General features: G+C 38.4%; 3 protein-coding genes across 5 annotated transcripts in view; all 3 read right to left on the bottom strand.

Moving 5' to 3' along the window:
• The window catches only part of FGF10 (fibroblast growth factor 10), a 525,855-nt gene that overhangs the window by 223,784 nt on the left and 278,033 nt on the right, over positions 1 to 24,038 (bottom strand). The gene's annotated exons all lie outside the window — the stretch shown is intronic.
• CZH5orf34 (chromosome Z C5orf34 homolog) lies at positions 40 to 11,252 on the bottom strand. 2 transcript variants are annotated; one of them, XM_077790016.1, is made up of 12 exons: positions 10,914 to 11,252; positions 10,562 to 10,651; positions 7,050 to 7,678; positions 6,351 to 6,446; positions 5,182 to 5,305; positions 4,250 to 4,341; positions 3,974 to 4,043; positions 3,512 to 3,682; positions 3,033 to 3,121; positions 2,207 to 2,299; positions 1,389 to 1,429; positions 40 to 631 (listed from the first exon to the last, which is right to left on the bottom strand). In XM_077790016.1, exons 1-12 carry the CDS (start codon positions 11,106 to 11,108, stop codon positions 438 to 440), a joined length of 1,884 nt encoding a protein of 627 aa, XP_077646142.1. In that variant the 5' UTR covers positions 11,109 to 11,252; the 3' UTR covers positions 40 to 437. The 2 variants fall into 2 exon arrangements, with proteins under 2 accessions (XP_077646142.1, XP_077646143.1); XM_077790017.1 differs by having other exon boundaries at positions 11,061 to 11,252.
• Positions 12,950 to 24,038, bottom strand: part of PAIP1 (poly(A) binding protein interacting protein 1) — a 30,164-nt gene continuing 19,075 nt past the window's right edge. For both annotated transcript variants that reach the window (XM_021553857.3, XM_021553856.2), the window contains 6 exons: positions 23,737 to 23,862; positions 21,539 to 21,645; positions 19,472 to 19,589; positions 19,285 to 19,339; positions 18,579 to 18,672; positions 12,950 to 16,941 (listed from right to left, as the gene is read on the bottom strand). In XM_021553857.3, coding sequence (XP_021409532.1) covers positions 16,848 to 16,941; positions 18,579 to 18,672; positions 19,285 to 19,339; positions 19,472 to 19,589; positions 21,539 to 21,645; positions 23,737 to 23,862 — 594 coding nt within the window. In that variant the 3' untranslated portion in view covers positions 12,950 to 16,847. The remainder of the gene's footprint in view (positions 16,942 to 18,578; positions 18,673 to 19,284; positions 19,340 to 19,471; positions 19,590 to 21,538; positions 21,646 to 23,736; positions 23,863 to 24,038) is intronic.

Here is a 24,038-nt window from a genome sequence, read left to right as displayed (position 1 = left end):
AAATTAGTACTTGTTTTCTCAAAGAGAGCGCTACAGAAAGCATGTGGGAAACATTTTATTTGGTAATTAAGATTTCTTGGTGTAAGCACCTGAATAAAAGCACGTTTTTACAGTGAAAACTACATGTGTCTACCCTGGTCATTTCAGCAGCGATCCATCAATTAAGTTGATTTGAACATATATTCAAACATTAAAAGCAATATGGTCAGGTCAGGCATGATCTATTTATACAGCAGTGCTCCATTATCTCAACTTTTCTCCCTGCCTATTTCAAATATAGCGCTGGTGTTACTGTTGATAGTACGCTGGCACCTGACAGACTTCAGCAGGAATGTGCTGGCAACTTGTCCCTCTGGCTTCAGCCTTTATTCCTCTCTCCCCACAAAGCCTCCTCAGACACAGCTGGGACGGCTCCTGTGAGGACATCAACTGCTGCTTCATCTCCCAGAAACAGCAAGCAGAGATTCAATATCCTGAATGACTTTAGAAGTTTTTTCCAAAGCCTCCAAGACACAGTCTTCATTGAGTTCTTCTGCCTCAACCCCGTTTTCTTTTTTTCTGACAGTGATACCCGATGGATTGGATTTTGCAGCAGCTGTCCCTTTCAGAATGTTGCTATTGTCTAATAAAACTAGTGTTACTTTGTTAAGAAAAAAAATGTCAGACTCTTCCTCCTAAAGAGAAAAATTAGTCTCTGCATTTGTATTCATCATTCTGCCTTGCAAAGTCTTATATTTTGTAGCATGGTAAGTACATACAGGTAAAAAACGAAAAGGACTGTATTACCTAAATATCTACAACATTTACAGCAAAATGCCTTTTAGACTTCAATTTATCCAAAAGGTACTTTGAAAAGAAAAAGGGTGTTACACTTCAGTTTAACAGCATGCTCTTTTCATACTAATAGAATTGAACACTGGCTTGAAGACAGTTTTATAGTGGCTTTAAGCAGATTCAGCACATTTCCAGCTGGGTGAACACAACAGAACAATACTGAGGTAGCTGATAAACAGGAAGATACTGTACTGCAACAACAAGCCCAAAGGCAACTTGTGTTGTTCCTCTTGTGTTCGATCTGTTCAAGAACAGATCGGCAGATGATTCTTAGCAAAACTGACACAATACACATCAAAGGGCCTTGCTTTCTGGTGACTTTTCATTTTAGTTTTGTACTTCAACACTGTTTTTGGGGTTTTTAAAAAATCTTTACCAAAAATAAGTGATAAAACAAAAAAAGATAAGAAAGAAAATGAGGTTGTTTTAAAAAATGAGAAGTAAAAGAAGATCAGGATAGAGAGCCTTTGATGATCTAAACTGCAGATTTGAACATGCAGATAAACAGCTGAATATAAAAGTGAAAAAAATCTTTACAGCTTTTAAAAGGATACAATTAAATCTCTGTATTTTTTCAAGCTCAGCATCAGCAGACCTGTAAAAAAAAAAAAAAAAAGGTTACTTCTCAAGGATATTTTCTACTTCAAATTTTAATTTTTAACAGTTTCCAGCAATACTGAGAATTAGATTAGCAAAATCTCTGTCTTTGATACCACTATTCAATGGCTGACATTTGTCAATCATTTGTGTTTCCAAAAACTTGGTCTCTGCTCTGAGAATAGTTTCTTTGCTGTAAGTATGTATAAATATAGATAGAATTTTCATTTCATCAGCTATAAAATTATATAAATATAATATAGCTGATACTATAAAATGCATCAGCTGAATCTGCTATAATTTAAGTAACAAGTGCAACTGCAATTGATTTCAATTAGCACATTTTTAATATCCCAATGTTTGCAGATGATGTCAGTAGATTTTTGGTAAGTAGCATATATTTAAAAGGACAAATACATCAGCAAGAGATACAATATGTCATTAGGCAGTTCAAAGTACTGTTTTAGACACTTGATGTTCTGTTAAAAGCCATTTTTCTTAGTCTGATATCTTTTCATTGCATTGTAACATTACCTGTCCTTTGACAAAGTCACTATAATTCTGATTTTTAAGACAGGCAAAGCTCAATACAACAACCTTCACCTGAAACTCACTGAACATTTTAACCACTGAATGAAAAATGTGAAACCATACTAAAAACAAATTTTCATTTTTGAACATTAGGAAATACAAGATATAAAATTCAGATTATAATATTTTTGAGTTTTGTTTTCAACATTATTTATACTCAGGTATTTGGAATAAAGATGAATACCAATTTTCTTCAGTTACAGAGTGTGCAGGATATTCAGCAATCACTTTCCTTTCATTCAAACTTCTGCACCATTCTATTGCTGTTCTGATGTACCTGTGTTAATAACAAAACTAAAAAAATTAGCTATTTATATGAGAAAAAAATTCTGGTTTTAAGCAAAAAACTGAAGGTACTAAGGAATACACCTGGATCTGAAAGAAAAAGCTATGATTCAAAATTTTGCTTATTCTCCTTAGCTTGCCTTGCCATTTTTTGTCTAGAATCTTCTTCATATTTAGATCTATACAGTTATAGCAAATTATAACAAAGCTGTATGTTTTGCAATGAATAGTATACAAGTGTTAATTTTTGTTTGTGAATATCTGCTTGCTAAAATACAGCACAGAAAACTTCTGGTAATTCCCATAATGAGGCTGTAATTACAGCATGCAGATTAGAAAAGAATCTGCAGGCAGAGGTCAATATCTGTAATAAAGCAAAAATTGGATAAAGTGCTGTTCAGTTCTATATATCAGCTCTAAAGAGGACAAATGCCTTTGTTTTTTCTTTTTCAATCCACTGAAGTAAATGCCAAGTTGCAGCTCTAGTTATTTTTCTAAAAAAACATTGCCATAATAGTTATAATGGAATCACAGCATGCAGTAGTGGCCCTGAGTCACACAGGTCTTGAATTTTTGCCAGAAATAAGATGGAGTTTTTATCATTAGATGTTTGGTCCATCTCTACCAGCTTATTGTCAGTAAATACTATTTCTTCATCTAAAAGGATTTATAAAGAATGATTTTTATATTTAAATTGTTTAAATTGAACAACTAATTTAAATTACCTTTCATAGACTCCAGGATGACTTATTTGTATTAGCTGCTGTAGCCCATCCGGAGTAGTTAACTTACACCAGCCTACATCTTCATTTATCTTAAAAGAAAAAAAACCAACCAAACAAATATTAACTTTCTGCTGCAGTCCAAAGCAAAAAAAGCAAGTATAATATGCCAATTTAAGAATTAAACATCTATGAACAGTTTAAAAACTTACAAGTTTGTGGTTTGCTAAGGATAGTCTGCTATAACAAAGGCAGGGGAAGAACACCTGGCAAAGCCACAACTCTTGCTTTGTGCTATTCAAGAATAAATTGTTTCTAAACATGTGTAAAAATGTCTCCAAACCTGTAGAATTCTCAATTATTTTTTTTGTTTTTGTATTTTACTGGCATCAGAACTTTTGTTTGGTATTCTCATTAATTTCCTAGTAACACTTTCTCATGGTAAAATTTAGGAATAGCTCTTCCTGTAAGTCACATGTTACCTGGATCTCATTACAGGAAGAGCTGAAGTCCCAAATCATAGTCAGGGTTATCCTATCCCAAAAAACAGCATGGACTTTATGGTCTGAGTATACAATCAGTCTTCCTGTGCTGGGAAAAACCTTTTCATGTATCAAAACTGGCAGCATTTCTCGTCCATCGGTCTCAGATACCTAAAACCAAACAAATATATTAAAAACTTGAAAAAAGGCTATTTACATCATTACAGATACTGTCTGTATCTGTTCCAGATTTTTAATTCACTTGTTTTTCCAGATCACAATCAGCTTCCTTCATCATGCAATTGCTTCTTAAATATAACCATGCTTTTTGTTCCCAAATATCTGCCTTCTGATCTGTGAGGATACACTCACCATTCTTTCCTCTAGATTAAGTCCTATTCCCTACAGTCTGTATGATCAAACTTATAACACTGCAAGATCTATAAATTTTCAGCTACATACCACTTTCCAGCAGCAGAGATAATAATTATGACTTAATGACAGTTTTGTTTTCCAGCAATACTGAAGAATTCTGAGGAGAGAAAAAACCAAACAAAGTATTAAGCATTTAATTCCTGCCATGTCTTCTAAGCACTTGCAAATTTTGTTTTGAAAATTTAGATATGCCCTCAGTGCTTCCTTTAATTTTTATACTTAAAGAAATAATAAGTGTTTTGTGTAATTTTAACTCTTGTGCTTTCTAAGTCAGAGGAATTAATGTAACAAAGGTAAAGTTACTTGGTTGCCAGGGTAATAATGGAAGATACAGAGTATGGACGTCCTGGCACATCTGGAGGTAGGCTGCTCACTGAATACATCTTTTCTTCCACCTAAGTAAAGAACAGAAAGAAGATGAATAACTTACAGGTACCATAGCATGAAAACAGAACTAAGAGCAAGTTATGGAATTTCTAACCTCCCATAATCCAACTATAATCACATTTAAATCTGCCACAGAACACAGACAAATACCTGATTTAAAATTGTATCCTTAAGCCTACGTCTGTGTGAAGAAATACTCAAATATTCAGTTTCTTTACACTCAGTGAGAACCAGGAAGTTCTCTTGTCAAACAGTAGACTACAGGTCATTACTGAGTGGCAGTGTTTGACTACAAGTTAAAGGCTGGGTGCAAATCCGATCTTTAATTCTGCTTTAAAAATACAAGGTGTTGCATTAGCGCTTGAGAGGACATATCCTCTGGGGGAACTCAACAGATATGCACAAAGGCAAAATTCCTTTTCCAGCACTGAACAGCTGGTCTGCAGCAAAGCCAGAACAAAACCTGCATCTTTGAGGTTTTGTCTTCATACAGTAGAAAACACTTCCAAGTACAAAGAGATGAAACTCTAATCAGTACATTAGCTTCAAGACTAAACTTCTAAATTAGTGAGAAATTGTTTTAGAATCTTACTCTTGAGTTTAATAAAATAAATGTTACAATAAGGAAGAATGTTCTTATTGTGTAAAATTTACAAAAACAATTTCTGAAACAGAAGGAATAATCTCATGTTTTTTGTATGACTGGTAGCTTGATTAAGGCATTATAGTAATTTTCAGTGAAGGGACTTCACTACACATTGCATAGCCAAATGTCTTAAGAAAGTTGCTAATTTGAAGAAATTTGGAACATCCTTTTAAATAATTATAGTTTTTAAGTAGTTTCATACCTTTTTTGTTCCTTTGTGGATTGCATAATGCATGAAATATTTTCCCAAAAATGCTCCCTCTGACTTGAAAAATGAGTCATCACCAGGATAAATTTCTGTGATGTTTGTCCTATCATGGATAAATCTAAGAAAAACAGTAAGATTTTTAGCAAGTATTTAAAATGCTGTGTCACTGGACAAGGAAAACAGGTTATTAAACAAATAAACAGAGACACATTTTCAGCAACTCAAATGAGAAAAATTTCAACTGTTTCACAAACAGTAGAATGTAGCAATAATGTCTTTTAACATAGAATATTAACATTACTAGACCCTTTGTTTGCACATGTGCATGGGGGTGGGATTTAAATAAGCTAAGGAAAGCTTGTTGTTGTGTCAAGGTAAACACCTCTCAAGAGCTGCTCATGAAACATAGTGATCCTGGAAAACAAAATCCAACTTTCTTAGTAGACCAGCCACACCTTGTGTACACAAAAAACTGCCGAATAGAACAATTTCTGAACAATCTAAAGGTCTTAATTGAAAATAAAAGCTCTGAAAAAAACTCTGAAGTGCTGCTAAACATTTTGGTTAGATGAGATGAAGATTTAGGAATTACACTCAGGAAAAATTAAGAACACTCAGCAGAAAGATTAAAGGGCTAAACACCAGTGATGCTTTTATGAAAGACTTTTAGATGCTAATAGCAGTTGTAGCAATTTCAATTTGAAAGTCGTGTTGTTGGTTGTTTTTTCCTTTTATTTTTCCTTAACCATATGGACAAGGTGACTTGCCAGGAAAATCCACAGCTGAACATGTGAATTATGTAGGTCACCAAGATAAACATTTCCAAACTGTGAAATCTTCAGCAACAAGAGGAGGGAGCTAATTTGCAAAGACACTAAGTACCATTATTTTAAGTGAAATCTGTGGGGACTCCAGCTGTCCAGTAAACCTTTAAAAAATCAGATTATCAGATCACTTAAACATGACTTGAGATTCAGGCCTCGTAATATACTGGACTAGAAAATGTGAAGTCCAGTGAACAAACAGAAGAAACAGACTCTGACATGAAGACTGTGTTCCATTTTTCAAGGAGTGAGAAAGGAACAAAGTAAGACATTTAATCTTAGATCTTAATTCCCATACAAATAAAGTCTTCCAGTTAACACAGATGATTTCCTGCATACCTGTAGAAAACACCCTGGCACCACACAACTTGAATTAGCTGATGGAGTGAATAGTCATCCGTATCTTCATTCTGAAAGAAGTCACAAAATGTCCACCTGTGTGTGTAAAATACAATGACAGTCTCACTAAGTCCATATATTGGTTGTTCTTTTGTGTGACTGTGTCTGCTGGTAATCTTTTCTGTAAGTAGAACTGATGCATGCACCCTTATTCAAATGATAAATGGACACATTTTCAGAGCTCTCCAATTCCTTAGTGATCCACTTTAGTTACCAAATTAAACTTCTCAATCCCACAATTTTTTTGGTTATTTTTAGTGCGGCTGACAGACAACATATACTAATGGCCCACTTCAAAAATATTATCTTTTCAAGACTGAGAAGGAAAAACCAATCCATCCCAATACAAAACCCATGTTCTTTTTTCAGTATTCACTTTTTCATTTACATATTCATACAGCATGTCAGAAAATATTTTTTTTAATTTGAACGAATTACTACAGCTTCATTACAATAGTTTACAGAATGTTGGTTATACAATGTCGTATTTCAAGAAGTTCCTAAAAAACCCACAACTAATAGTAATTTTAAACTTTTTTTTAATAGTTAGGATTCAATTATTTTGCTAGAAGTTGAAATTCCAAACTGCAGAATTGTAAAACATATGTTAACAACTACAAAGTAAAGAGTTTAAATTACCTGTGTAGATGTGGAGCTCTGCAGCTGAGTGGCAAAGCTGTAGGTAAAGAAGAAACTGTTTCATGTGTTTCAGGGTCTACTAAAACATCACCTTCAAGGGCTGTACAGCTGTTTGTCTTTATTACATTTTCCACAGTATGCAAGTTACAGCATTTTAGGGCCAAGGACAAAGGGTGTTTCCATTCTTCTGGGCACAAGGAAACAGCCCAACGCTGTGTAACCCATGTGTATTCAGAAGAACAATTTGTGTGGAACAAAGGGACTCCATCTCTTTGGTCCTTTGGTTTGGCTGGTTCCCTATATCTACCTTCAGCACAACCACATTTATTCCTATTCTCTATTCTTCTTTGTTGTGATGAGACTTCTGCTGCAGAATTTTTACTTGGTTTTCCACACTGATCTCTGCTTTGATAGTTGCTGTTCTTTTCAGTGGAGCATGAGGATGCTGCAGATGACTGGCTGACTTTACATAAGAACTCCACTGTAAATTCTCGCTGCAATTCTGACAAGTAAAGGTGAGCGTAGCCATCTACAGATGAGATCTTCACACTGCCGTTGTCTAAACATCTTGTCAGATCAGCTGTTGCAGGGTCAGGCCATTTAATTTCTAAGATATCACTGAGAAGAATCTACAAGAAAAAGGATTGAAATGTGCAGCAAGATAAAAATTACCTTCCCCCCAGAAACTGCAATATAGCATTCACATTTAAATTAATTCAGTCCTTCTGCAAGGTGATGTATGTCAAGAAATGTTGCTCTGTATTTATCTGCATGTATGAACTCAGAGGAAGCAAAACATCTAATCATCATATCTGCTTCCTCCTGTACTAACAGAGTTCTATCTAGCAATAATGTTTTAATTTAATCCAGTCATAAATTAGTAAGGTACGTGGGCAACTGATCAGGCACAACTGTACATGTTTGTGTTTCCAATTGCGTCTTCAGAAACAAAGGAGAGAATGGTGAAATTATCTTGTTCATAGCAATTATTAGTGAATTTGATAAAGAACTGCAAAAGGACAGTAAAAAATAATCAATACCAAACAACAAGGCTGCAGGTAAAACTTCAGTTGAGATAAACATACTGTGATCTCAATGGGGAAAGGCAATCCTAGCTATATATAGTTAGATATATTTGTATATAGGAGGATGGGTTCTAAGCTGACTGCCACCAAGCAGAATCCTGGTGGTGTAATTCTTAGTCCCATGAAAATACACTCAATACTCACGAGCAATTTAATCAGTATGAAATGTTTGAAAGTTCTAGGAATGGAACAAGAGCAAATGGAAGGTATAGTGATACTACTGAATATACATTCACAGCTAACCTGCATTTTGAATACTAGCTGCAGTTCTGAACAGGCCAGACCACTGACGAGATCCCCCTCATGGAACTGTATGTGGATGGTTGGAGCGGCTGAAAAAGAACCTAAGCACACCACAGGAATGGGTTGTTTGGAACTCAAGCATAAGTCAAGTAACACAGTCTAAGTGTTTATGTGCCCATGAAGGTAATTGTCATGGTAGTAACAGGCCTCAGCTTAACTCTGCTAGGCCCCGGGCTAGCCTGTCAGGCTGATTAACAATTTGCTATGAGATCTGAAGCTCACCAACTCTTACTTTATCTTGGTGGATTGCTGCAGTGTGGGAAACTGCAGGGTCCTGGAAAACATGGGCACTCTGTGATAACAGGCCACAGAACAAAAAAGTGACAGTAAATTGATGGAGAAGGACAATCTCCAGGAGTTCTAAAAAGACTATTCTGGCTTTAAGAAAAGCAGTTTTTCTCAAAGTGAGTGGGAAGAAACCGAAGCAACAAAAAACGGGTGTGGAGCAGAAGCCAACCAACATGGTAAGGTGCTTGCTGTGGCCTAGGAAAATGATCCTGAAGCAAGTAGTCACAAGGGATGCTGTAAATTAAAAACAGTCTAGAAACCCAGCCAACCTGCAAAGGAGCTAGATCTTTCAAGGCCTGAAGGAAGGTGGAACTTTCTCCTCAATGCTAAGAACAGAGGATCAGCTCTTTGCTGCTATACTTTGCACAGAATGCACGATTGGTAAGGACTGCTGTCTTTTAATTAGGTATCTAGTGACACTGAGTGACAGTGCTTTAGGCAGCTAAGCACCAACATGAAGGGTGTTACTACTGAAGGGTCAGTCTAAAAGCTTTAAAGCTTGCCTGATTAATCAACTGTCTTGGGATTCCCACCACGCTGTGCAGACACTCATATTCAGTGGGAGCACCCAGAGAGATGCTGATCTGGAGCAAAGCTTCCAGAAATACTAAGTCTTTGCTGATTTATTAAAAAAAATATGGATATTGATCTAGTACCAATATCCAACTGTGACGGACAAAAACTCTCTAACAGTTTAAAGTTAGAAAGTGTATGTTTATTTGATGCCAGGCAGCTTGCGGGACAGCTCCCAAATACACACCGCACCTTCCAGGTGATTACAGAGTCTTTTTATCCATACAAGTATTGAATATCCAAAATACAAATACATATTCATAATTTTGGTACATCCTATTCCCTGCTTCGAATGCTAATCACTCCAAAAGCTATTAGGCATGCGTAGTTTGTCCCTTGAAATGGGTCGGTGGTCCCTTTCATGGGGAGGGGTCCCAAAATGAGGAAGTAAATGAAGTCTTCCTCGTTCTGAACTTTCTACCTTTTCAATGCAAATATGACAAATGAACTCTTGGCAGAACTCCCATTCCTGGTCTTCAATTGGTTTCAGAACAGAGGAGGCCCACAATTGTCTTATGTTCCTAAAAGCTCTTTGTCAGTTTCTATATTCTTCATTATAAACCCAGCTAACTAAACATTGTGCTGACAAGCAATCAATTATTAGTTAACTACTAACTCCTAACTTCATCAAGGCCTACTCATTTATTATTATTATTTTAATTAACTCTAGTAAGGCTTATTTCTAACTAAAATCTTAGCTTCTCTAAAATCTTTAAATTCCTTAAAGTTTACGCTTCACGGTGTGGATGTTCAGTCTGACCTGGAACGGCCATTCCCACAGAGAGACACAGAGAAACACTTTGCTCCATTCCTCTCATAGACCCCAGCAGCATTTTCACTCCAATGGGGAGATCTGACAGCCTCAGAAAACACCATCCTGTTGCACTGTGACCTCTCTGAAAAGTTTCTACTGCCAAATGTAACAATGTACAAAATCCAAAGTTTTATCCTTGCTAGGAATAAACTAGCTTTTAGTGTTTCCTTAAAAAAAAAAAGAAAAAAAAAAGAAAAGAAAAGAAAAGAAAAGAAAAGAAAAGAAAAGAAAAGAAAAGAAAAGAAAAGAAAAGAAAAAAAAGCATTAACCGGGGTCTAAGTAACAGTTTAAACTGTAATTTAAAACGGCAGTAATTTAAGAATTGGCCAAACTGTACTTGATAGATCTCCACGGCCTGTACTCACACACATGCATGTGAAATTATAGTAAATCAAATAGAGAAGTTATTTTTTTCACGAAAGAATTACTCGCTTAATGTTTAACCTCACCTTTTTTCTTTCCGGAGGTATAACACGCGAAGGCAAGTACGGGCGAGAAGCAAACGCGTTCCGGAAATCTAGCGCTCGTAGAAGTTGCTCCTGTTGAAGAGCAGAGAAAACAAACCCGATTATGATTTTTTACATGAAGTGATAAAAATTTATGCTGGTGTCATACGTTTTGTGGAGCTGAGGCTATGAAACCCGCTCCGTTTTTTACAGAGAGAAACAAGAACTCCTGTTGGACCGTGATCCCCGGGCCGCCCCGTTGCCGAGCAAGGAGGTAACTCTGGCACTGCCCAAGGGATGCTCCCAGGGACAAGGGACAGCGCTCCCGTCCCCAAAGGCACTGCCCACCGCATACCCGGTAGGCAGTGACGGCAAAGGCGACCCGCTGGCGGGTGGTCTCCGCCGGCTGGAGCGGGTGGGCGGCCGCGGGGAGCGCCGCTTCGTACAGATACTCGGAGCCGCAAGGAGACAGCAGCAGGCGGGACCCCCCCGCGTAGTGCACCTCCACCGAGTCGTCCTCGAACAGCACCATCAGCCTTTCCGCCTCCATCGCACCGGAACCAAGCCAGAAGAGCGAGCGCCCCTCGGACCGGGGCGACCGCGCCGCCGCACGGCGGGAACCGGGGTCGGGGCGACTGCCTCAACTCCCGCCGAGCTCCGCGGGACCTACGCCCCAACTCCCGCCGAGCTCCGCCCGAGCCACGCCCCAACTCCCGCCGGAGCCACGCCCCAACTCCCGCCAGAGCCACGCCCCAACTCCCGCCAGAGCCACGCCCCAACTCCCGCCGGAGCCACGCCCCAACTCCCGCCGAGCTCCGCCAGAGCCACGCCCCAACTCCCGCCGGAGCCACGCCCCAATTCCCGCCCCAACTCCCGCCGAGCTCCGCCAGAGCCACGCCCCAACTCCCGCCGGAGCCACGCCCCAATTCCCGCCCCAACTCCCGCCGAGCTCCGCCAGAGCCACGCCCCAACTCCCGCCGGAGCCACGCCCCAACTCCCGCCCCAACTCCCGCCGAGCTCGGCCAGAGCCACGCCCCAACTCCCGCCGGAGCCACGCCCCAACTCCCGCCGGAGCCACGCCCCAACTCCCGCCGGAGCCACGCCCCAACTCCCGCCGAGCTCCGCCAGAGCCACGCCCCAACTCCCGCCGGAGCCACGCCCCAACTCCCGCCGGAGCCACGCCCCAACTCCCGCCGGAGCCACGCCCCAACTCCCGCCCGAGCCACGCCCCAACTCCCGCCGGAGCCACGCCCCAACTCCCGCCCCAACTCCCGCCCGAGCCACGCCCCAACTCCCGCCGGAGCCACGCCCCAACTCCCGCCCGAGCCACGCCCCAACTCCCGCCGGAGCCACGCCCCAACTCCCGCCGGAGCCACGCCCCAACTCCCGCCCGAGCCACGCCTCAACTCCCGCCGGAGCCACGCCCCAACTCCCGCCCGAGCCACGCCTCAACTCCCGCCGGAGCCACGCCCCAACTCCCGCCCCAACTCCCGCCGGAGCCACGCCCCAACTCCCGCCCCAACTCCCGCCGGAGCCACGCCCCAACTCCCGCCGGAGCCACGCCCCAACTCCCGCCCGAGCCACGCCCCAACTCCCGCCCGAGCCACGCCCCAACTCCCGCCCCAACTCCCGCCGGAGCCACGCCCCAACTCCCGCCCGAGCCACGCCCCAACTCCCGCCAGAGCCACGCCCCAACTCCCGCCAGAGCCACGCCCCAACTCCCGCCCGAGCCACGCCCCAACTCCCGCCCGAGCCACGCCCCAACTCCCGCCCGAGCCACGCCCCAACTCCCGCCCCAACTCCCGCCGGAGCCACGCCCCAACTCCCGCCCGAGCCACGCCCCAACTCCCGCCAGAGCCACGCCCCAACTCCCGCCAGAGCCACGCCCCAACTCCCGCCCGAGCCACGCCCCAACTCCCGCCGGAGCCACGCCCCAACTCCCGCCGGAGCCACGCCCCAACTCCCGCCCCAACTCCCGCCGGAGCCACGCCCCAACTCCCGCCGGAGCCACGCCCCAACTCCCGCCCCAACTCCCGCCGGAGCCACGCCCCAACTCCCGCCCGAGCCACGCCCCAACTCCCGCCGAGCTCCGCCCGAGCCACGCCCCAACTCCCGCCCGAGCCACGCCTCAACTCCCGCCGGAGCCACGCCCCAACTCCCGCCCCAACTCCCGCCGGAGCCACGCCCCAACTCCCGCCGAGCTCCGCCTGAGCTCCCGCCTCACTCCCCCCGAGCTTCTCAGGACCTGCTGCTGACCGGTTCTCCTGCTGAGCTCCTCCTCAGCTCCATACGTCAGTTAGGTAACTGTGCCTTCCTGCTTTCTCACAGAAGATGAGTGCTTTTCATACACACATCTGTAAAATAAGCTTGAGAGAATTGCACACGGTGTCCTTGTACTTGTTTTCTTAATAAATTTTTATTTGCTGAAAGCAGGGGGGGGGTGAGCCAACACACAGCTCTGTACCTATAACTGGGCAGTAGAAGTCCTATCTGAACAGAAAGACCAAGATGTCAAAGGACAATTTTAACATGCTGCCTAGTTGCCTTTTTTTGACTATTATATACACCTTCCACCAATACATATAGTTTAATAAAAGCTGTTTTAAGTGGTTTGGCAGTTCACAGCTAAGTGACAGTTATTATCAACTGCCTGGCGTTAGCATATGCAGCTGAATATCCCCACTCGTCCATGTGGTCTCTCTTAGCTTCCTTACCTGCTTAGGAAAGTACAGGTTTCACAGATAAGTGCAATAATCGACTGACTACATTCAGTACAACTTCCCATTCTTGACAGTTGTTGTCTTGGCAGAGAGTAGATCAACACCCAGTCAAGTGGCTGCTGACACAGCCATGCATCAAAATAACCTGATTCTATTCACAATACCTTTTTTTAATGAGTATTAGTCTGTTCAGTAGTTGTCTGAAGCAAGTTTCAAAGTATATATTGGGATTATGAATGAGTTATGAATATTATTATTTATGGATGATACATTGCATTTTGATCACAATCTTGCTGCTCTGGTTGGAACCCTCAGCATAGGAACTGTGGACGTAGGTCACACAGGCTGAAGTAGAGGTGGCAAATCATCAGTTCAGGATACAGCATAGAATCTTCCCTGAGTTTTGGCTGGAATGTAATTTTCTGTTCCTGTCAACCAATGATCAGAACTATAAGCCATCAACTGGATGATTAGCATATAACTCAGAAGTTGCAAATTTGAGCTGTCAGTAATTCAGTTTTTTGTAGTAGGAAGGAAAGGCAGAACATGATAAGGAAATAATGTCCCAGTGAAAAATTAAGATTACTAGTACAAAGTAGACCAAGTGTCACTAACATTCAGCACCACAATGGGTTATTCTATTGAAAAAAATATCCTAGCTATGTGCAGTTTGTGATACCTCTGATACCTGATGTGGCTGGGCCAGTTTTGCTTCTCTAGTGGTACAATTATTCTAAAACCCAACAGTTAAAACCCAGTGACCTCAACTATTAAAAAAAAAAAAAAAAAGCCAGTAACAAGAACTTCTTTGCAGATTTTAAAGGGAAATACTGAGAACAAGCTGCATTTCTGGATATGAAAATCATGCAACAGCAAAGCACATGCAAAGCAGCAATTTTTAGAGTCCATTTTGAAATTCCTTTGAACAAAGTGTGATTTTAAGTACTAAACATTTTTGCTAAATCACAATAATTTGTCAAGAGTGGGAAATAGTGTGCATACTTTCACTAATCTGCAAAGCTTGGGTCTCATGCTCAAGTCTGAATATGAAGCCTGTTTCTTTTCAGAATGAGTGCTAAAGAACCTTGCTTCACATCTCCCCCAAATTTTGCTTTCTGTGCCTTCACTGATTTACCATTATGCCATAAATAAAATACATATTTTAAAAAAGTTGTGCTTCTGCAAGGCATTGTTCAGAAACCTGTAGATGAGAAACACTTTTACACAGTACATTTGAAATTTGTAAATGCTAAAATTCAGGTGAAATAACCTTTAAACCTCCCGTGACTCATCTCTCTCATACACAGAACAATAGGCAATTAAGAGTGGGCAGACAAGCAGCAGACAAGGGGATCCTGACAATGAGAAACTTGCTGCTTTCTCTTGCTCTCTCACATTCACTACCTTGTATTGAAGTTCTGTGAGATTTAAGACAAGTGGGAAATACTTGAATGTGTAATGAAAATATTATCTTGTTTATTTAATGCAGCAGGACAGAGTTAAAATAATTTTTTCCCTGCTGCAGTAAAGGTTGAAAGCACTTACTGAATTCATATATACAGACTATAAACTTCTACACTAGTTTGAACTAAAGTCTCACTTCATGATTTTTAGCATTTTCAGTGGAGGAAAAACCTACTATTGCAAACGTGACCTGATTTTTTAAATTTTTTTTTTTACCCAATGATTTGGCATGCTTCTTTGTCTAGTCATAAAACTACTGTTTCCACAAGCTGACAGTACATCTGGAGATGACAACTACCTGAGAGAAAAAGACGACTCACCACAAATCATGCAGAACTAAAACATGTAAAGTGCAGTCCCTTCGAGCCACTGTTACTTTACTACAAAGCATATATGAATGTTTGTTCCTTGGGACTTTAAGTTCTGAATAAATATAATTTCCACAAGACATCTGCTTGTAAAGCCAGCAGAAAGTCTGACCTGTATTTAGATTAAAATTTTTGTATGAAAATTGTGCTCAACGTAGAGAATATGTATTTGAAAGTCATCTAGTTTTCACATTTCTAGTTTCTGAATTTTAGTCTAAAGACTTTGGAATGCTAATACAGTCTTTATGAGCATAGTGCATTTCGATAAATCTTATTTTTCTGTCAAGAATCAAAAGATAATCAACTCTGCAACTGTGTACTTTGAAGAAAAGAAAGGAGCGCTCAGTAAAGGAGAGATAGAAGAAGATAAAATATTGTTTTTGTTTTAAAGCAAGAAGACAAGGTAGTGATATTATATCAAAGGAAATAAAGCTAGTTAAATTTTATTTTCCAAAACTCCAAGTAAGTAGGTAACTCCTAAGTAAGTATGTTAAATAAACATCCAAAAACAGCCACTGCTTACTCTACTTGCAGATGCACAACTTATTTAACCTAGCAAATAGCAGTGAAATATTATCAGAATTATTTACATGCATATTTACAATGCGTGTTCTTTAGATTAGCTAACTGTTGGGAAATACTTCATGTTTGTTTTTGGTAAGGATTTCTACTCAAGTCTAACCAGCAACAGGTAGCAGGAAACAGTTCAGCTGAGTTTGGCAACAGAAACAATGGAGTATCCTAGGAAAAGTAAAATAATTTTTTAAAGTAAAAAAAAAAAATCTGTTGGCTTTAGAATGTTAACATTTATGAAATATATGAATTTACTCCAACTACAAAATTAAATCAAACTACATAAAATTAGAAGAATAAAAGAAAGTTACAAGGGTTGGGAAAGGTTAGACATGTTAGATACATTACTAAATAAAGCAAAAGAAAAAAAGCAGTGCACATACTCTTGAGAAGCATGGTTTATAACATAACTGTATTACTATTGCCTTGAAGAACACAACAAATTACAGAATAGGTTTTTCTTGTAGATTTGAAAATAAGCTTATCTGAACCAAAGATCTTGAAAGCACCTCACTTCAAAAATACTGCTTGCTTTTTCACATATCAACATGTAATGTATTTATTCCAGGAAAAAAGAAAAGTCCAGACCTCATCCATGTATGTTTTGAAAGAAGAAAAAGGAAATGAACAAAACAAAAATTAATACACAAAACTTTCACAAGCCACTTTTCATGATTGTGATAAATGGGGGAAAAAATTTCTTTCTTATTTGGATCATATTCTTCTTGGGGGGAAGTGGAGAAAGTAAATGCAAGATATATTGTTTATTGTAAATAGGATGAGTAAATCCCAATATATACTAAAGCAAACAAGCAAGCAAATTCAGATTATTAATCTTTCCCTTTCTTCCTCAAGGGAAGTTTTATGGGACATTTCCCCATTAAATTTTAATTTCAATTATAACTTTTAAATAATTTTTATTGCAGCCAAAACATTGTTCAAAAACATTTTTCACAAAATAAACTATGTTATATACACAACACTTTAAGTTACAGGGCATAAGTTTACATTTTTTTGGCAGGTTCTGTTAAACAAAATGGAAATTGTGTAACTTTAGTACTTGGAGAAACTCAAGTTCCTCATTTTGGTACAAATGTTTTGTGTCCCCCTTCACTCTAACCATACCTAAAGTGGTTAAATAAACTAACATTAATACATAACATCTCACTGTTTTCTGTTGTGTTCTGATTCTAGACAGAATTTTTCAAATGCTTCTTCAATTTCTGGATCCATCTCATCATCAATCTCATCAAAATACCTGAGGGGAAAAAAAAATGACCAACAGTGTTAAATTTACATACAGATTTTCAGAGCCAGCACTGTTTTGGAATTTGTGTAGATGTTAAGAATAAAATGAAGTTTTATAAATGACTGGTATTTACATTTTCCTAAAGGGAATTAAAAGGAAAAAATAATGGGTACTAGGAAAACAAATAAACAGAAATCTCAGAGCAGCACAGATGTGTTCAAATACCTACAGTGTTTGCCACCTTTTTAGATCATCTCATGCTGCCCAGTTTAAAAGACAGAAATAGTTTCCAAGATGATAGAAAATGCAATCATGCAATCCACACTTCCCAAAATTTAATAATGCATCTCTACTGATCCAATTACAAAAAAACATAATTACTAACATATTAGTGTCATTTTGATTGGTCAACATCCTAGTTCAAAGACAGAATACATTAATACAGAAACCCTGCATTCCTGCTTATTGATATGTAAAAGAAGGCCATAGAAAATGTGTAAGAAAAGTTTTTTTGCTTCAAAGTGTTGTATATTGAGGAAGCAGTCTACATATTTCTCATTTGTTCCTTTATTCTTGCGGAGTGTAGCCTTCAGAAGAAAGAGCCCTCACACAGAACCTCCACCCTGATGTGGTCATGAGAAATAGCTGACAGAGAATCAGCAGACATTTGTCTGAGCTTTTCTTAAGCTTTCAACAAAGAAGGTTACAGTCACCATGCATGAAGGTTGACTCAAAGTGTTCTACATATGACTCTTAGGATTTGCTGTGTTTTTAAACTTATGTCTGTGTTCAATATGTATTGTTTCTTCTAAAGAGATTCACATTGGTCTTTTTTTTTTCTTCAGTATGAGTTTTTTGATTTCTGATGACATCTCTAATATATCTTCCAATGTTCTTGACATTTCCCTCAGCTAGATACATACTGAAAGTTTTCTAATTTACAAAAAAAATACTGATTCAGGTCTGCACTCTTATCATGCATAAAAACAACACTGAAAATGTTATTGTGTGTCAAATCATGATCTGAAAGTCCTCTTTTGTGAGCATAAAGCTCAGAGCAATTTATTTTAGACCATATTTCTCCTACTTATTTTACATATTTCTTTATTATAAACTGGTGCCAAAAACCCAGGCCATATTCTCCACTATTGCTTCCCCTTTGGCCATTAGGTTGCTTTCTTGCTGTACAGGAATAATGAGTAGCCCTCCAATTGAAGGGAATAGTCCTTAGGCTGAAGAGAGAAAGTTAACACTTTTTCCCTTTTAAAGACACCGGAAATTCAGTAATCATCTCTTGCTGAGATGTTCATGCACACCAGTCAAACAAATTCAGGTTGCCTTACTACAACCACTTGAAGGCTTGGTGCTTCATTTTGCCTGCAAATTTTTTCTTAAGTGCAGAAGTATGTTTGTACATGTGCATAAACATCTGATATGTAATTACGAGTAGAATAAACATGAAATAGTTTTCAAACTGGTATGATTAAAAACCAATTTTGATCTGAACAAATACTGTAGAACTAAATAACAATTACATTACTTAGTTCCATTTTTGTCAGCACTGGAATCCTAAATCTGAACAATCACAGCATCACAGTAAAAATAACTATTATTTAAAAAATACATCACTAAAAAAGAAAACATACAGCTCCCCAGGTCCTGACAGATCTGCTCCATTTTCTTCATAATATGGAAACAAATCCTCTCTTTCAAGCAGCTCTTGGTATTTTTCTTGATAATCTGGCAAAGTAAAAATGAGAATGAGTAACATGTAAGACTAGTCTGCTAAATTAACAGAAATATGTAAAGTTGGAAAATGGGCTGGTTAATGAAATCATAAAAGGCAGGAAATATATTGACAGGAAAAGATCCTTCTCCAGTGTTTTTTCTCAGGACATGAATGGATGTCTACAAATGATGCCTAACTTCCTATAGAACTGTAAAAATTGTGACAGATGTCTTTACCTCAAATGAGGTTATGCCACATTGTGCTCAGATTACAGATAAGGAGACCAAGGATTTTGAATTGATTTTGATACTAACAATGGACAAACAAAAGAAGACTTGAATATTTCTGGCTTTCTTGAAAGGTCAGATGCTGTAGATTACTGAAGAAGTTCTTCTGACCTATGAGCCCAAATGCACATTTTGCAATTCAAACACCTACCTTCTTTAATGCAGAATAAATCACGGGCGTTACTAAACCAGGGATTCAAGCAGATTTTTGTCTTTTAAGCTTAATAGGTTTTAGACTCTTGAATATAACATTTTATGTTATTCAACAGGCTGTAAACTTAATTACAACTTCTTAAAAATGATTGAGAAGACAGGCAAGCTAAATTTGTGCCATACCTGGGTCTGCTGCAGTGAAAGGAACCCCATCAGAAGTGTAAAATGTTGGTTCATTCTAAAAATAAAGTCATCCAGAAAGTTACATGTATTCATAGAAAAAGATTTATAGTTTCAAATAATGCAATTGTCGATGGATCAAACCAAATTCACATGAAATTAACGAACTGAAATGTCCATACATTCTTACCATAAAATAGTTTGGGTCGTTTTCAGGCGTAGCTTCTGCATGTGGAGTTGTTCCATGAACTCGACCCCAGTTACTAGATCGCAGTTCTACTAGTTTCAGAAGCATGTGTTTCACATCTCTGAAATAGAGAAGCACTACAAAAGTTAGAATTTGTGCCAAGCAAGAAATTTGGCTTCTCTTACTGTGCAAATACAAGATAGTTAAATCCATCCCAAAAAAACAAGTTCAAGAAGGATAAAATTTGATCCATTATGTAGATAATTTTGAATTCAATTTTACAACTGCAAGTCTAGATGATGTATGTGTCAGTTATGAGATATTCACCCTCTCCATTTCCTCTGCTGTTAAGTAAGGAGCTCATATGAAAGAGAAAATTGCTGTAGTTTTTACTGAGATACCACAACTTGCAGTACAAGTTGAAGAATGCAATCCTTTTTGATAAAAGGATTAATACTGGGGAAAAAAGGGAGTTGATCTTCAGATTTTATTTTAGCTATCTATTCTATGGTCCTAACTTTAGTCTTCTTCATCATATGGAAATGTTTTAGTCAAAAGTAAGAAGTAATGCCCCCAGTACATTAGATATCAACACCCATTTCATCCCTAAAATAAGAGAAGATTCCTTCTTCTTTTAAGCTAGTCTATGGAAAAGAGTTATCATTAAAGAATACATAAATTAATAAATTTTACAGTTATTTTCCCAGCTGAAATGGATACTGAATTGATTTTTACCTTTTTTCTTCTTTTATATAGTCTCTGTATTCTTTACATGTATATTTGTAGTGCTGTAGCCTATTACAGTATTTTCAGCTAGCATTTCATCTACTATATTAGATAGAAAGACAGCAGCTCCAAGCCAGTGGTCCAAGGTTAGATTCTCTGGGAAGCCAAGTTGAAACCAGCTCTCCCAGACACATTTTCATAAGCAAAGTTTAGTTCCTATCTGAGGAGGAGAGGAATTCAGAAAGGGTTGCTCTGGGGAAAATTACCTCACCACTTATGTCTCAACCTGGAGATCCTTATTAGTTATGCTAATTTGCTAAACGTACAGAAATTGTATACACATTATGCTGGGTGTGCATCTTCAGCACTTTTCCACCTAGTGAGTTGGGCACCTAAGGATCCTTCTAAGATAACCCCTTTTTGTCACCTAACTGTGTCTGGCTCATGAGTTTAGGACCAACGAAAAGCATCAAAATTAGTTTGTTGTTCTGTATCTTTGAAGCCTCAGCTTGTGCCATCTATTTTGGTTCCTGAAGCAAAAATTTCCTCATCCTCTTGGGGGCAGCTCAATTACAACCCACAGATGGTATAAGCCACTCTTGGCCTCCCTCCATATGGCAAGAGATCAGTGTCTGAGCCCTCTACAGGTTTTTAGTAAGTTTGCAAGAAGCTGAGGATGAAGCAGAATCAGATAACCTCATGCATACAGGTGGTTTTATGACAATTTTATGATTATAGTCAACCACTAATTTATTACTAATACATTAGTCAACCACTCATTTTTTTCCCCAATTAAAGCTAAGACCTTGCCAAAAAGGTGTGCTCTCCAGAAAGAAACCCAAACGAAAAACAAATGACAAAGTAGATATCATTTTGCCTTTACATTTATAGTAATTTGTATGTATTTAATACAGCTACATATTTAGTACTTTTTCTATGTATTTAAGCCTGTTCAATTTAAAATTAAAAGTATAAACTATGAGATATTGCCCCTATTTCCTCTTGGTGTATTCTTGTTTTAAGAGCCTAAAGCACTTGCCGAAGATTTTGAGACCTAATAGGTTAAAAAAAACCCAACTGAACAGTGGAACTTGAATCTCTATTGAAAACTAAAATACAAAAAACCCCACTCCAAAACAAAATCAATCCAACTGCCAAAAAAGCCACATTATCCTTCAACTGAAAAACAGTTTTATTTTTTTAACATGGAAAATGACCCTCACACATCACATTAATTTTCATAAATATAAGTTTCAAAGATAATTTTTGCATTATAGCTGAAGATTTTTCAAGGTGTTCCTTTTTCATATAAACAAAACACTGCACATAAATTTATCTTCTCACCTGCTACAGTTTGCATCCAACACAACATTTTCAATTCTCTGAATAATTTCTTCCATATCATTTTTTCCTTTTTCTTTCCAGGCATCTTCTAAAACGGAACCTGTCAACTAAAGAAAAGGGATTAGTATTTTTTTTTAAGAAAATGAGAAATCCTTAATAAACACTCAACAAGAGATTCTGTACTGATTCATGACACTTGGACTACCCGATGGCTGACACTTCCAGCTGTATCTCTTTGCTAAACAGATTAATAGACCTCATAGTTTATTTTAAACTACAGACAGTATAAGAGCCCTGTGTCCAATATTTATGTTACCTAGAAGTTCACAATCACTTGTTTCAGTCTTGAAATATGATTTTGAAACAACTCTTCAGTAACATTAGTCAGATCTTACTTGATTTAAGTACATACTACCATCATTTATTTCCTTTAAATCTTATTTTTGTAGTTGATTCCAGCAGTTTATACAACAACAGGGAATACTTTACTGAGCTTTAGAAATACTTCAGTCAACTTGACCAGCATCACACATGCCAGAGAATTTCTTCTGGGTATTTATAAAGGAGACTAGAATTATCTGAAGAAGCCAACCTGAACTTTAATCTATAAAAGTGTACAAGGCTAAAGCTGCTTCCAGGAAAGCTTCAGCAGGAGTCAGTCTAAAACAGCTGTGAATGAAAGCTTTTTGCTACAAGAATAGGTACTTCATTGTCCAATAATTGCACAGGAGGAGTTAAATCAGAAAAAAAAAAATAGTTTGCCACTAATAGCAATCTCCTCGGCATAAACATTACATAATCAAAACCACCTGGAATGGCACTTGATGATACAAAGGGATAAATCCCAAGAGAAAAGCAAGTATATTGGTCAGCATTTACTTGAATTCGTAGTATTCTACAGTGGTCTCACTTTAATCCTGGATAATTAGGAAATAGCATCAAGATTACTTAAAAATAAACATATTGCACAGCAAACAGAGAAAACCTCTATTACTGTATTAAATGGAAAAGACAAAATGACACATTTATTGCTTCAGTAGTGAAACCAAGGTTTCATGAGGCAGCCCAGTCTAGCTACATATATATTCAACATTTGAGATACTATAAACATCAGAAAACACTTGCATGAAAAAACGGAGTCTCTTTTCTGTAACACATTTTAGATATAGCAATGTGTCATAAAACAATTTAAATTACTGGTTTTCTTCTTTACTGCACTGTAAAGCTTCCTGATTTGTATATTGCTGCTTATAAAGATTCTTCAATGAGCCTTGTCTCAGGGAAGCCCTGCCAACATAAGGACTGACCACAAGAGTGAATGTGCTCATTGAGTACAATCTCACACTTGCTGTGAAGCAACCTCCTTAAACATTCAAACTTCAAATGAAGGTTTTAAATTACAAATGTCTCTCTTCCCTATCTATGATATCAAAAGAAGCTGTCATAAATGAAATTCAAGATAGAACAGGCTGAGAAGCAGTGGAGTATGAGGAAGGGTAAAGAATGAAAAAAAAAACCAAGTCGACCAAAAATCTTCAGAAAAATACTGTTTAGCATTTAACTTTCATTCCTAATGTAAACTGTTTTCCCAACTACAAGTATAATGATACCTACTGAAGATAAGAGTTTCTCCAACATAGAGGCTGTTTTATAAGAAAATGTATGGGCTATGACCAAAGAGGTTTATTTCCAACATGAAAGAGAAATCTATGTATTTCTATAATAGTAATGACACAGACAGCACAGAATAAGAGATATTAAGAACCTTTTGCCACAAAAAGTGGTGGACCCCAATGGCCACATGTTCTTCAGAACACAGAGCATTACCTAAGATCTCACAATTCATTCAAACTGGTTACAGTTTTCTCCCACACCAGAAGCAGCAAAATGAGATCTAGAGGAAGTATTTACTCATTTGCACCTTAACTTCAGTTCTATCGCTCATTTGTACACAAATGGCCTTGTATTTATTTATGGAGCATCTTGTTACTTTTTTTACTGGCTCAATTTCCTAATGGTACTAAGGAAAACAAAAAAAGTAGTTTGCTCTGCTAATGCTGTAATGCATAAATCCCTATAAATACTTCCTCACTTGTAATTTACCCTACTATTCCCTATAAACTAGGGAATAAATAAACTATTCCCTATATTAAAGTTTAAAAAGACTGATTTTTTTTCTTTTAAAATTACTGTCTTACCTTCAGCAGTTTCACTGCACAAATCAAATTACTGTCCAAAGGATTAGAGAAGAGTGCATTCAGTAATTCCCGAAGACCTTCTTGAAGAATTTCTGCCCGTGTAACCTGTCCCTTTGTTCCTTTAATCTGCAAAACATAATCAAAACCCACCCCCCTTAATATTTAAAATACTCAAGTTTTAGAAATTGTTTTTGGCACATTTTCTCTCTTGAATGCTGTATTATTTGGTTTATGATCAACATAGTTGACATTTATAGCCAAATACTGTAACCATTTTGGAACACCAACTTTCAAGGAATCAT

Source organism: Lonchura striata, chromosome Z (assembly GCF_046129695.1).
Source record: "Lonchura striata isolate bLonStr1 chromosome Z, bLonStr1.mat, whole genome shotgun sequence".
Taxonomy (NCBI): domain Eukaryota; kingdom Metazoa; phylum Chordata; class Aves; order Passeriformes; family Estrildidae; genus Lonchura; species Lonchura striata.
The sequence above is the reverse complement of the archived record's forward strand: the minus strand, read 5'-3'. Positions and strand labels throughout refer to the sequence as shown.

Excerpts from the sequence above, each read along its gene's own strand:
- CZH5orf34 (XM_077790016.1), bottom strand. The coding sequence starts at position 11,108 with ATGGAGGCGGAAAGGCTGATGGTGCTGTTCGAGGACGACTCGGTGGAG. Across the intron at positions 10,652-10,913 it reads TTGCCGTCACTGCCTACCGG|GAGCAACTTCTACGAGCGCT; the intron begins GTATGCGGTGGG and ends GCTCTTCAACAG. Across the intron at positions 2,300-3,032 it reads CATCCTGGAGTCTATGAAAG|GTACATCAGAACAGCAATAG; the intron begins GTAATTTAAATT and ends TTATTAACACAG.